The sequence below is a fragment of the Brachyistius frenatus genome, unplaced genomic scaffold (genome assembly GCF_029030835.1).
Source record: "Brachyistius frenatus isolate BFR_SWC_R1_liver_20210118 unplaced genomic scaffold, ASM2903083v1 Contig_137, whole genome shotgun sequence".
In the NCBI taxonomy this organism is placed as follows: domain Eukaryota; kingdom Metazoa; phylum Chordata; class Actinopteri; family Embiotocidae; genus Brachyistius; species Brachyistius frenatus.
This window is the reverse complement of record NW_027210736.1, coordinates 40,761-54,728: the sequence shown is the minus strand read 5'-3', so window position 1 is coordinate 54,728 and position 13,968 is coordinate 40,761. Positions and strand designations below refer to the sequence as shown.

Genomic DNA, 13,968 nt, shown 5'->3' with positions numbered 1-13,968 from the left:
GCCGATGTCGAGCAGGTAAGATGTTTATCAAGGTCGCCGTCTGAGTGTCGAAACCTGCAGGAGTCAGGTGGGCGGAGTCACGGAGAACCGCCTCATCTGGTCTGGCTCTGTTAAATAAGGTGGAGGCAGTCAGCCAGAAACTCGCTCTCCTTTGGCTTCGACCTTGTTTGGTTTTATTTGATTTGCACATAGTTGAATTTTCCTATTTTGTTCTGCAAATAATAAAATGTATTTATAGTTACGGCTGGTGTGTGTCTCCTCTCTTTCGTCCAGCCGTGAGCCGGGTGGTGACACAGATGAGACCGATGGGAATTTGTTTTGTCTGCGTGACAGCTTTTGGTCAAATGCAGGATGAATCACCAAATTTCATGGCAGTAGATCCAATAAATGGTGCAACATTTCACTCAAATGCCAACCTCATGGTGGCACTCGATCTTTACCATGTTGGTATTTCACAGGATGAGAGAGAAGATGGACGCCTGACGAAAAGTCAAGAGTTCATCAGAGTCGGTCGGATTCATTCTCTGGGGACAACGAACGACCGTACAACATTAGAGATTTTAATCTGGACCGAAATTACTCATACTTACTCAATACTCATATATTCTGCATTGAGTGTGCAGGACTTGAACCATAGAAGAAGAACAGAAGACTTTACAGGCTTTATTCAACCATGAAATTTTGTGAATGTTTTCAGGTGGAAAATGAATTCCAGCTAACGAGTGATTAATGTTACGCAGGCCGTCGAGGTGCATCACTACCTGCAAAAGACTTTTAACTCAGCATCTGCCCGACGTTGACATTTTTTACAAGTGATACGGTGAAAAGACAAAAAAAAAGCAATTAGGGAAGCAGAATTCAAGCAGCCAGGAACGAAAGAGGGGTCTCTTTTAAAAATTAAAGGAATATAAAATGCGATTTGTATTGTTTCCACATCACAAACCTGTGTGGATATTAAAAATGCATCGACTTTCAACCCTGCCGGACGCGCCGTCCTACACGGTGTGGAGCCGTTTCTTACCGTTCACGTTGCCCAGGTGGAAGTACCCGTCGATCAGCGAGGCCCCGTTGTTGAAGTGCTGGGTCATGTGATCCAGCCAGTTGGCCTCCACCCCTTTCACCCCCTCGTCGCAGTTCTGGACCCGCAGAGGCACCTTGACGGTGTAGTACTTCACCGGGCCCTCCCGGACCGGCGGGTGGTTGTAGAGAGCCAGCAGGTCGACTCCTGTGGAAACACAACGCAGTGATTGATTTAATCAGCGGGGGGGGGGGGGGGGGGCCTTTCCCTCTTTACAGCTGCCAGACGTCGGACACGAAAACATCCGTTAAACTTGGCGTTTCGCTGCAATGCTAAAGACTTCCTTCAGTCATAAAAGGATGCAGGAAAAAAAATAACCCAATCTTCAAGGACTGCGTTGGAATAACTCGATTTCCTGATGTCTTTCAACCCTCACGGCAACATGCTAGTAATCAAGTTGGAAGTACATGTATTTCCTATGAGATAAGCAGCCGCGGAGACTCGGCCAGTGTTTGGACAGTCAACAAGCCCCTCGGCCAAGAAAAAGTTGGCTGCAGCACTGGCGGTCATCAGCCATCAACAGCAAATAACAATTTGTGTGCTTTTCATTGCTTCCAGACAGTTTGTATTTTCCTTGTCTCTCCGTATAAAGATTGATAACATCAGATAAACCGCTCAGTGAAACGGGTCCTTGGGAAAAAAACATTCAGCTCAAAGAAATTTGTCAGAAAAATAGGGCAGTATTGACATAGAAATTAGACTTTTAAATTGGACAGTCAAAGCAAAAATGAAAAAAAGAAAGAAAAAAAGGTGAAGACCTTCCACTGAATTTGACCCTGACTGTCATTTATGTAATTCTGAGATTTAGTCTTTGTTTTTTTGAGTAATTTTGTCTAAAAAAAGTAAAGACGTTGGACTTGACCTTTAATCTGTTCTTATGTGCAATAATTATACTGTCCAGTTTATTTATGTTGCCACTGCATTGGTCTGATTTTGCAACGGACATGCAGTTTTTGTGAAACTATGATTCTCTTTGGACCTTTTCTATCATATAAAGATGTGTCTGCTGAGGTCTGCATCCGTTTACAATTAATTTCCGCTGGCGCGTGAAGCCTTGCGCATGCAGGTGGAATACATCTGTATGCAAAACACTCCAATAAAAAACTTCAACATTATGGCATCATGAACAAAGGTTCCACCTGGCAGCTGCAAAACGGGCGAGAAACAATAAACAGCAATACCAGATCAGAGCTACGACGCCCCGAGCCGGACTCAGAAAAAAACTCTTTTCCAAGGATGATGCCTCTTGGACAACAAAACGTGAAGTGAATCAAAAGACAATCTGATCACATTCAAGCTACGAGTGATGTAACCGATGCAGGAACTTAAAAGGACCCGTTTCATTGTAACCGAGTTAATTCGTGGTATAACCTTGAATAATGCATTAAAAGCTCTCGCAGCTCGCCGTTGTTTACATCAAACCAGAAATATGCATAATGCAGCGGGAGCCTCTGGAGAAAGAGAAGAGAAATAACGGGCTTGGAAATGTGCCCACGAGTACGCATGTCACCGCTGCCGCGCTCGCGTCGTCGTAAATCAAAGTGGAAAAGAGTTTTTATTTGTTGTGATTCGAGTGAGTGAAATATTTGCACTGCTTAGTTTTTTTTTTTTTTTTTTTGGGGGGGGGGGGGAAGAAAAAACAAAAACACAAAACGTGAGATGTGAGCAGAGAGTGATTCAAATCCAGCCCCCCCCCTCACCCCCGCCTCCCTCTCTCTCTCTTTCCAATGCAAATGTCAGACTGTCATTCCCCAAGTGAACCAGATGGATGAGCAGAATGTGCCACCCACCCACACACACACACACACACACACACACACACACACACACACACACACACACACACACACACACACACACACACACACACACACACACACTTGACATGGTGGTGGTGGGAGTCATGGCTCAGTTGCGTCCGTCCGGCCGGCCGGCAGACACCCAGGAAGAATGAATCATTTATAACCATTTCTCGTCTGGCTCGTCTGACTGATGTGACAGCTGGCCACCAAATTCCCTAAATCTTGTCATTTGTCAGTCTTGAGAAAAGTCAAATCAACGCACACACACACACACACGCACACACACACACACACACACACACACACACACACACACACACACACACACACACACACACACACACACACACACACACACACACACACCCTCATTCCTCCCCGTGTTAACCCCCGTGTTACAACGAGGACAATATGGCCGACAGAATCTTGGACAACACGCAAAGTGACTTCGTCCTCCGCGTCCGTCTCCCGCTTCACACTTCGTGGGCAGATCGTCTCTCTCCGCGTCTCCGCCGGCTGACGGTCACGTGACCGAACCGATTTTCAGAAAACGCTTTGGGTCACGGCGCTAAATGTTCTGTAACCGCGGCGTAATTAGATAAGTAACATTAAAACCGCATTAAACACAGATTACTCCGCCGTCACTGACACTAGTTAGAGGAGCCGTTTATAACAGCTTGACACAAAATAACAGCCAGCAGCGAGGAACGTGCGTCCCGGCCTCCGCTTGTCTCATAATATTAGCTGTTTTCTGGGGTGATAGCTCAGTTTTTGGTTTTGTTTTTTTCCCATCCATTTACGTTTCATTACGGTCTAATTACGTTTGCCGTTACGGCACCGAGGCGATCCGTAAATTCAGGAGGAAGGTGAGTCGTGTTCTGTTCACAGGAAACGTAGAGAAACCACAGAGGATCCAGCGCCTCGCCGGAGGGGCGGAGCCAGAGGAGGAAGTGGAAAGTACCAAAATATAAGATAAGAGCGCTCTGGCTCCTGATGGCCATCGTACCGGACCGTACGATAATAGGAGGGTCAGACTGGGGCCGGGCTTTCATCTGGCATCCTTTAGTAGTTTAAAAATATGAGTCTCTGCATTGAAAGCATCTGAATCTACGAGCAACATGTTGTTTTTCTGTTTTGGGGTTGAAAACCGCAGAACAAATGTAAAAGTGGCCGATCTTTGCGACTGGTAGTCTGATTTAAAGTCTGCAGCGTGCCTCAGGATTATGAATTTGCTTTTCTAGCATCAGTTTATCCCCCAAAAACGTATTCCATTTTACAAATTAAAGTAAAAACTAAATGATAGAATTACAGATAAACACATTATATTTCACGTCTCATCACTTCCACCTAAGACAAGACTCAAACCAGCAAACCGCACGTTTACTGTGACTATATCAAGCTTGACACCCGATAAAAAAAACTTATGCTAATCTCCCCTTTTGCAAACTGCAGATACTTTATTGTAAGGAGGAACACGAGGTTACGCAATCGTTGGTCTTTCAGAAACTCCATTAGCACCCAACATAAATCTTTAAAACAAGTCTCTTGCCAAGTTCCTCCCGGACTCTTCGCGGCCCGTAAATAACACAATACCACCTAATAAAAACTAAACTGCGGTGTCGTGTGCTTTCGGGTCTCGTGAACACGATTTGGCAACTTATTGCGAAATAATCGGTCCGAGATCAAAATCTTATGAGTATTTCAGATGGTTGTTGTGGGAAGTTTTCTGCTGTGGGGGCAGTAAAATCCTAATCGATGCCCTAATGAACACATTTTATAAAGCTACACCCGAGTATCCTTCTGGGTGAGCGACCTTTGGATCTGACAACAGCTGAGCCTTTCAGGATGAAGTCCGTGCGGCTTATCTGAGCGAGCAACGAGGAAACGAGCGCGTGAACGTCGTTCAGGATCCGAAAACAATGCTCATCTGACGGCCGCTCGGCGGTCCGAACGACGGGGTCGTTGCAACGTGACCCGTCATCGTTTGAACATCTGTTGGTAATAATCTGAGAGGCCGGACGCTGATCCAATCAGAGCGGAGATTACACTGATCTCCACGGCGAGAAGCCAATCAGCTGAAAAGACTAATTCTGAAGCTTTCAGACAGACGTGGATGAAGATGTCACCGGCGATAAAAGCTCCTTCGTAGCTCAGACAGACTTCTGTCAGGCGTTTTAAACCCTTGTGTCGACCGCCCACCGATAGCTGTAACCTGTCAATCAAACAGACAAGCCCCCCCACACACACACACTTTGTATTTCATGAGAGAAGTTAAATGGGAGGCTCTTTGGAGCCGGCCTCTAGTGGCACTCGGTGGTATTGCAGCTTAAGACACTTCTGCATCGGTCTTATTTTTCAAGCCCGTCTTATTCTTCATCCACTTTTACATATATTTATGGTTTTAACCCAAAACTTCACGGATTTTAATGCCTAAAATTTAAGGCACTTTAACTTTCACGCCTTGGCGAGGCAATCCGGTATCACCTAGTGGACTGACGGGTGTATTACACTCTTAATAACTTGGGGAAGAAAAAAAACAACTTGGTCCCTTCAAAACAAAATAATCCATGTGCCATTTAATTCCCTTTAAATCACTGTTGCTCGTGTAGATTAGAAACATCTGAGTCGTCGTTCAGACCGCGATACACTTTCCATCCGCTCCTCCACCGGAGTCCCTCGAAACCACCCGAGCGTTTCGAGTCTCCGAACTTAAAGGCTCAGTTTCTCTCCGCAGCGTCGGTCGCGGGGATGGTAGTTCCTCTTTCGACCGTAATCCGCCGAGTTCTGCCAGCTCCGCTGCCAACACTTGCACGGCGTTCACCTCGAGATCCGAGGATTAGCGGCGACAAGCCGGCAGCGGCAGAGACTCTCGGGCCTCCTCGGCAGACTGGGCATTAGCAGAGAGGGACATGGGAGTTTGGCAGGCTCCCCCCACCCCCACCCCCCGCCACTAACCACCCCGGCTGGCTGCTACATCGCCGCTGCTGGCGTTGTCGCAAAGATTTGGCGATGGAGGTGGGGGGGCGGGTTGTGGAGAGAGAGAGAGAGAGGCAGAAGAGAGCTGTGAAGCTGAGGGAGGTAAGAGGAGGAGGCGGTGTGGAGGGGGAGGTGTGTGTGTGTGTGTGGGGGGGTTATCTCACTGCAAAATGCGCCGTTGGGAGGCCCAGATGGACCAGTGGGCTGTGGCCCGCCGCCACGCCAAGTGTGTGTTCGCGCACACACACGGACATAAAGACACATGCAGACAAAAGCTGTAAAAAAAATAAAAAAAAATAAAAATAAAAGGATGCACACCAAAAGGCCGCATTCATTACGCAACACCTCGTATTAGCAGCTCTGAAGCTAACGGCGTCGCACACTCCGATACAGACGCGCAGTACAAACACACACAAGTTAACACTCCCGCTGGGACGCCGGTCTAATGCACAGTTAGCACGTTGCACCGACACACACCGCAAATAGGTTTTTCTGGGAGAGGGTGTAGGAGGCGCGCGTGTGTGTGTGTGTGTGTGTGTGTGTGTGTGTGTGTGTGTGTGTGTGTGTGTGTGTGTGTGTGTGTGTGTGTGTGTGTGTGTGTGTGTGTGTGTGTGTGTGTGTGTGTGTGTCTCCATCTGCTAATCCGAAATGCTCAAATAAAGCTATAAATGTCTTGCTGATTTCAACACCATTCCCACAGAAATGAGGAGGAGGAGGAGGAAGAAGGAGGGCAGGGGGGGGGGCATCATGAATAACTCATAGAGATGTAGCTATGGCTCACTTTCTGGGAAGACAGAAAATAAAAATGAAAAAAATTGCAAAAAAAAAAAAAAAAAAAAAAGAAATGTGAAGCTTCCGGGAAAAAACAAAAACAAAAACCCAGCAAAAATCTGTTGTGGGTGAATTTCACAGACTCCTTCGGCTCCGTCAGCTAAAAGTGTGCGTGTGCGCTTGTGAACGCGAGCTGTAAGACGGTTCCCCCTTTGTGTAACCGATAGACGAGGATTATATCCCGAGGCGGCACATTGTTGTGTAACATCGAGGCAATTGCAGGAAATGACACCTCCGCATGGCTGCCAAGTGTTTCAGGAGGAGATCTGTGGCCGACGCTCTTCTTTAGTCAAACAGCCAAAAGGTACGACTTCAGATGACACACACACACACACACACACACACACACACACACACACACACACACACACACACACACACACACACACACACACACACACACACACACACACACACACACTCCTATTGGCTACAGATTAGAAGCTGTCAGTTTGAATCCCTGTGAATGTGTTCTGCAGTTCACCAGCCAGCCCCCTCACCACCCCATCACCCCCCGCCCCCCCGCACCCCTCAAACTAATTTAGCTGCTCCGGGATCAGCGGTGGCTTCGACGAAGGAGCTAACAGGTGGAAACAAACATGTTTTTTTTAGCTAATTATTTAGCAGTTAATATTCAGCCCGAGTTACATCAACATTTACTCTGTGGTGCTGTTGCAGTTTTGACCTTAAAAATAAAAAAAATAAAAAAGAAGAAGTCTTAATTATCACTCCCTCATTAGACCCCTTGTTTCATTTCTAAGGAAAAGTTTAGAAACGTTGACCTTTTAATTACACCCCCCTCCCCACCGCCCTTTGGACCAATTAGTCGTCTTTCCTTTTTATGGGGTCTGCAAACCCAAATAACAAAAATTCACTCATTCACCTATTATCTTTGAGGTCTCATCGGCCTCGGAGATGTCTGAGTCTTTACCTCCGTAAAATGGAAGTTAAAGTGCAACACAACCTTTTCTTTGGAGGAATATATTTTTTTGCCGTGTCCCTGTTTCTTCAGATATTACATTTCAAAGGTTTTTTTTTTAAGACAGTGTTTCCGCATTATGTTCGTACAGTTTGTTTGTATATAGAAAGCACTTAAACTGGAAACTTAAAAATATGTGCATAATTAAATATGATGTGAATCCAGTGTTCACTTGAGGCCAGAACCATGTTCAGTTTTTGTGTATTTTGGAGTGAAATAATAATAATAATAATAAAAACAAATGCTTCAGGTCCACAAATATAAACTGTTAGTGTTTGATCACCACGTCATCCCTCTTTATCCCCCCAGGTTCATCCATTTTTCACAGCTCCTAAGTGCTTTACAGTCATAATTTAGTAGATTTAAACACATAATTTCCCTTGGATTTAGTGTTTGATGGTAACCATGGAGACCACTCACCGTCGCCTCTCCATCGGTATCTGGGCCTCGTCTTTGTCTCAGTGCCGCCGTCTTTGTTGTTATTGTGACACGGCGAGCCGTCCTCCGTCACCTCCTCGCTGTGCTCCGGAGACTGGACAGGTGAGACCTCCCCCTCGCGACCCGATTGGCTCCCGGCGTTCCCGCTCGGCGCTCCGTCCCCGGCCTCGCCCGAGCCTCCCTCGTCGGCCCCAGCTCCGGGATCCGCCTGGTTTGTGGGGCTCGAGGGGCTCGAGGGGCTGCGGCTGCCCAGGGAGCCGAGCACGGAGCTGGGGCTGGAGTGCAGGGAGAGGGAGGGGGTGTCCGGTTCTCTGATCCTGGTGCACGGCGCTCCGTACGGCTCCTGGACGAATCCCACGAACATCACCCCCTGGTCAGCGGCATCCTGGATCTGCTGTTGGGAGACAAATTCTGGAATTAAAATCTAGAGCGATATTGACCAACGCTTGTTTGCATTCACTGATTTGATTAAAGCAAAAACAGTCAAGTGACAGAACTACTAATTTGATAATTAAACATTTCAGTTATTATTCAGGCAAAAAGAAGCTTCTCAAATGTTGCATGTTTGTTGTAAACTGGATCTTTGAGGATTTGGACTGTTTGCACCAAACAAGTTGAGGATGTCAGCTGGCGCTCTGAAAATGGTTATTTCTGCATTTTGCAGATTAAAAGATTAATAAATTAATCATTGACTGTATATAAGTGGACGGAGCTTCTGGGTCTGAAAAAATGAGGCCTTAAGTTGCAATACCAGGGAGTGCCACTAGAGGTCGGCTCCAAAAAGCCTCCGGCTCCATAGACTCCCATTCAACTTCTCTCATCAAATCCAAAGTGAATAAAATGTGTCCATCAGTTCTCTCGGTGTTGTTAGCTAAAGTCACTCCTTCTTCTTAGTTTTCTGGAGGTCCATCTGAAAATAATCCCTCATTCATTAGAAAAGAAGATTCAAGAAGACCTGTTTTTGGGGGCGTGTCTGTTTGATTGACAGGCCTGTGGTGCAGTCAGGTTACAGCTATCGGTGGGCGGGACGTAGTATCGTCAGGTTTCCGATCAGATCGGTCAGATCCACCGCTGGCTCCTCCCCCAGCTCATCCAAATATTTTCACTTCCTGCTCCAAACCGCTCCGAACTAGCAAAGATGGCGACGGACAAAATCTGAACTGGAGGATTCATAACGTTCACAAACCGACAGGTGACGTCACTGCTGGCTGCCGCTTGAGATTAACGAAGGAAGTGATTGAGGATTTGAGGATTGCTCAAAGCTCTGAAATAGCTTGGATGCGAGGCTGTCGTTGCGCTCCGCTGGTTTCCGGAATCATTACGAACAACCGTAGAAACTTTGAACAACGCTACGATCAGAATTAGTTCAAAATCTTTTCTTTTGACACAAAATCATTATTTTCACGAGTCCCCGGCATCTGTTTCATCTTTGTTTCTCCTTTTTTTCCCTCCCCGGCAGCATCTCCAATCAGGCAGCTGTTGATTGGATCGGAGCGACCCCCCACCCCCACCCCCACCCCCACCCCCACCCCCACCCCCAACCCTCCACGGCCCACCGGGCCGCCTCCCACGTCCAGCGCTCCGCCGTTGTCATCGAGCCATTTCACGTCCATATTGAGGGTTCCTGCAACGCGGCAAAGATTGAAACGTTAACTGTCAGCCGACGTTAACGACGCCGCTCTCCATTTCTGCCCGTCTCCGTCTCCGTCTCCATTTCGGGTGGCGGCGGGGGTAAAAATAAAATAAAAATGAAGTCGCAGCGTTATTCACTATGAAATTAAATTGGAAAAACACTCACATTGTTTCCAGCCATATTGTTTAATATCAGCTGAATGCTCTCTGGGCGCGTCCACATCATATTCCCCCACACCAATATGTCGAAATGGAATTGCCGAGATAAAAGGGAGCAACTGTCGTATCTCATTTAACGGTAATGCGGGTGGTCGGAGGGAGAGAAACGAAGGGCTCGGACTGTCTAACGTCTGATGGAACAGCAGATTCAAATGGAGGGCTGCGATGATTGAATTTATTTTTGCTGCCATTATTATTGTTATCATTTGATCAAATCCCCTCGCCCGACAACGTTAAAACATTCAGATTAGATTTCTTTTCTGGGGGACAAACAGTACCAGGATGTTATTGTCAAGAGAGCAGAGCGCCGTAAATATGAGAGGAAAATGTGTAAAGTTTATATAAAACAACAGGAGCTAAAGCTCCATATTCACAGATAATATGGTTTAACTTAAGAAGAATTCAATGCAAAGTTGGAAAAGAAAACTGAAATAATTTGTTGATTGAATTATTGGCTAACCCACAGAATATTAAAATACCAAATATATATTAAATATTCTACAGCTTCCTTTAATTATTCTATATAATAAGTTATTTTCTGTTTTTGTATCAGTGTAAATTGAATATCTTATCCTAAAGGTGTTTCTCCTTATTAGTGTGCTAGCGGTCCTTCTGAAAACAATCCCGCCGTTAATTAAATATCAAGCCTAAAAAAAAGCTGTGTTTTTTTTTGGGGGGGGGGGGTGTCTGTTTGAGTGACAGGCCTATGGTGCAGGTTTCCACTATAGGTGGGCGGGGCATAGTGTCCTCAATTTCCCAGATTAAGTCAGATCCAGCACTGGCTCCTCCCCCAGCTCCTCCAAATATGGTCACTTCTGGCTCCAAAAAAACACAAGATGGCGACAGTTGAAAGTCCACAAACTAGTTGGTTGCCGTTCGCTGACACGGTGTCCTCTAGTGGACCGACGGGTGTATTACAACACTTTGGCTTTGGGCCGTTTTAACAACTGTTAAAAGTTACAAGCTAAAGGGAATGAAAAGGGGGAAAACTGGGTGATAAAGCCGAAAGTGAAAACGATTGTTTGTTCAACAGTCATGTCCTTTGTGGTAAATCCTCCAGGGCATAGTGGAGTGAGCGTCGGGATAAAACCTTTTTTTTTTTAAATTGGCATCCTTCTGAACTTTTTCAATCCGAATGAACGAGACGAGTCGCTCCGGCTGAGACGGAACCGCCCTCAGGTCAAAGAAATGAAGTTTCGAGGTCGCTTCATTTCTCTTCATTAACCGAAATGATGCCGAGCTCAAACTTGATGAAAAAATATTCTGCAAGTAGCTTCACCCCCTTTTAAATCGCCACCAGAATATCAACAGCCCGTAGTGAGAAAGCCATTTCAATTTTGACTTAACACCACATCCCCCCCCCCCCCCGTAAGTTATTAAAGTGGCACCGGGAGGTGTCTGAAGGTCAAGACGAAAAACCCCCGGAGAGAGAGATTGAGAGAGCAGAGTGGCGGTGAGGAGATGACAGAAAGGAGAGGCTAAAGGGATAATGACAGACTGAGACAGTGAGGAAGAGGAAGAGGAAGAGGAACAAAAAAAAAGAGAATGAGACGAAAGACAAGAAAAAAAAATGGGAAGTGAGAGTGAGCAGAAAAAAAAAGAAAAGTGACTTCTTCTCCTCCTCCTCCTCCTCTGCCGCTCGTCCGTGTCCACTTCTCTTTTAATAGATTTCTAACATGGCCTCCTGCTCCTCCTCCAGCAGGCGTGTAGCAGCTCAGCAGATTAAAATGATAACCAACGGTAATGAGGTCCTGCAGGACTGCGGTTGCATGACTAATCGAAGGGCAAAGAAAAAACAAAAAAAAACGTACAGGAAGGTTTTTTACGGGGCGGGGGGTAGAGGGGGAGGAGGGGGGGTGTTAAGGCTGGACCATCGCGCTCGGTCATGTATAGATTTAAGGCGGGAGAGGTTGAATCATGATGACGCAGCTTTACCGGGCGCGTCACACACACACACACACACACACACACACACACACACACACACACACACACACACACACACACACACATATATATATATATATACAGTGGGTACGGAAAGTATTCAGACCCCTTTAAATTTTTCACTCTTTGTTTCATTGCAGCCATTTGCTAAAATCAAAAAAGTTCATTTTATTTCGCATTAATGTACACTCAGCACCCCATCTTGACAGAAAAAAACAGAATTGTAGAAATTTGTGCAAATTTATTAAAAAAGAAAAACTGAAATATCACATGGTCATAAGTATTCAGACCCTTTGCTGTGACACTCATATTTAACTCACATGCTGTCCATTTCTTCTGATCCTCCTTGAGATGGTTCTACTCCTTCATTGGAGTCCAGCTGTGTTTAATTAAACTGATTGGACTTGATTAGGAAAGGCACACACCTGTCTATATAAGACCTTACAGCTCACAGTGCATGTCAGAGCAAATGAGAATCATGAGGTCGAAGGAACTGTCCAAGGAGCTCAGAGACAGAGTTGTGGCAAGGCACAGATCTGGCCAAGGTTACAAAATAATTTCTGCAGCACTCAAGGTTCCTAAGAGCACAGTGGCCTCCATAATCCTTAAATGGAAGAAGTTTGGGACGACCAGAACTCTTCCTAGACCTGGCCGTCCAGCCAAACTGAGCAATCGTGGGAGAAGAGCCTTGGTGAGAGAGGTAAAGAAGAACCCAAAGATCACTGTGGCTGAGCTCCAGAGATGCAGTAGGGAGATGGGAGAAAGTTCCACAAAGTCAACTATCACTGCAGCCCTCCACCAGTCGGGGCTTTATGGCAGAGTGGCCCGACGGAAGCCTCTCCTCAGTGCAAGACATATGAAAGCCCGCATAGAGTTTGCCAAAAAACACATGAAGGACTCCCAGACTATGAGAAATAAGATTCTCTGGTCTGATGAGACCAAGATTGAACTTTTTGGCGTTAATTCTAAGCGGTATGTGTGGAGAAAACCAGGCACTGCTCATCACCTGCCCAATACAATCCCAACAGTGAAACATGGTGGTGGCAGCATCATGCTATGGGGGTGTTTTTCAGCTGCAGGGACAGGACGACCGGTTGCAATTGAAGGAAAGATGAATGCGGCCAAGTACAGAGATATCCTGGAAGAAAACCTCTTCCAGAGTGCTCTGGACCTCAGACTGGGCCGAAGGTTCACCTTCCAACAAGACAATGACCCTAAGCACACAGCTAAAATAACAAAGGAGTGGCTTCGGAACAACTCTGTGACCATCCTTGACTGGCCCAGCCAGAGCCCTGACCTAAACCCAATGGAGCATCTCTGGAGAGACCTGAAAATGGCTGTCCACCAACGTTCACCATCCAACCTGACGGAACTGGAGAGGATCTGCAAGGAAGAATGGCAGAGGATCCCCAAATCCAGGTGTGAAAAGCTTGTTGCATCATTCCCAAGAAGACTCATGGCTGTACGAGCTCAAAAGGGTGCTTCTACTCAATACTGAGCAAAGGGTCTGAATACTTATGACCAAGTGATATTTCAGGTTTTCTTTTTTAATACATTTGCACAAATTTCTACATTTCTGTTTTTTTCTGTCAACATGGGGTGCTGAGTGTACATTAATGAGAAATAAAATGAACTTTTTTGATTTTAGCAAATGGCTGCAATGAAACAAAGAGTGAAACATTTAAAGGGGTCTGAATACTTTCCGTACCCACTGTATATAATATATCATCTGTGGTGGCAAAGCTCTCCGGATTCATTTAACGTAACGCTACAGCGCCAATTCATTATTATTAAATCAGAGTGTGATTTCGGATCCGCGTCTCCCGTCGGCTGCTTTTCATCTGCTACAGAGATGTCAAGCCGGTTTTTCTTTTTTTTGGTGCTAATTAACATTAAGCCTTGAACCGGTGAGGAGGAACAGCTTTGAGCGTATTACATAGAAAATGTTCAGATACTCGAGAGCACTGCAGTTCGGAAATATGCTAAATATCATAAAAGCTGGAACATCTAACCGATCAAATGAAGAAAAAAAAATCAAAACACATTTTAGCTTCTTTTGGCTCAGG

General features: G+C 45.9%; 1 protein-coding gene across 1 annotated transcript in view; it reads right to left on the bottom strand.

The window, feature by feature from the left end:
- Positions 1-13,968, bottom strand: part of LOC138630585 (raftlin) — a gene marked incomplete at its 5' end in the record, with an annotated part of 52,966 nt that overhangs the window by 28,538 nt on the left and 10,460 nt on the right. Inside the window, 2 exons of the mRNA XM_069715021.1 lie at positions 1,022-1,225; positions 8,087-8,498. Of these exons, the coding sequence (XP_069571122.1) occupies positions 1,022-1,225; positions 8,087-8,498 (616 nt within the window). The remainder of the gene's footprint in view (positions 1-1,021; positions 1,226-8,086; positions 8,499-13,968) is intronic.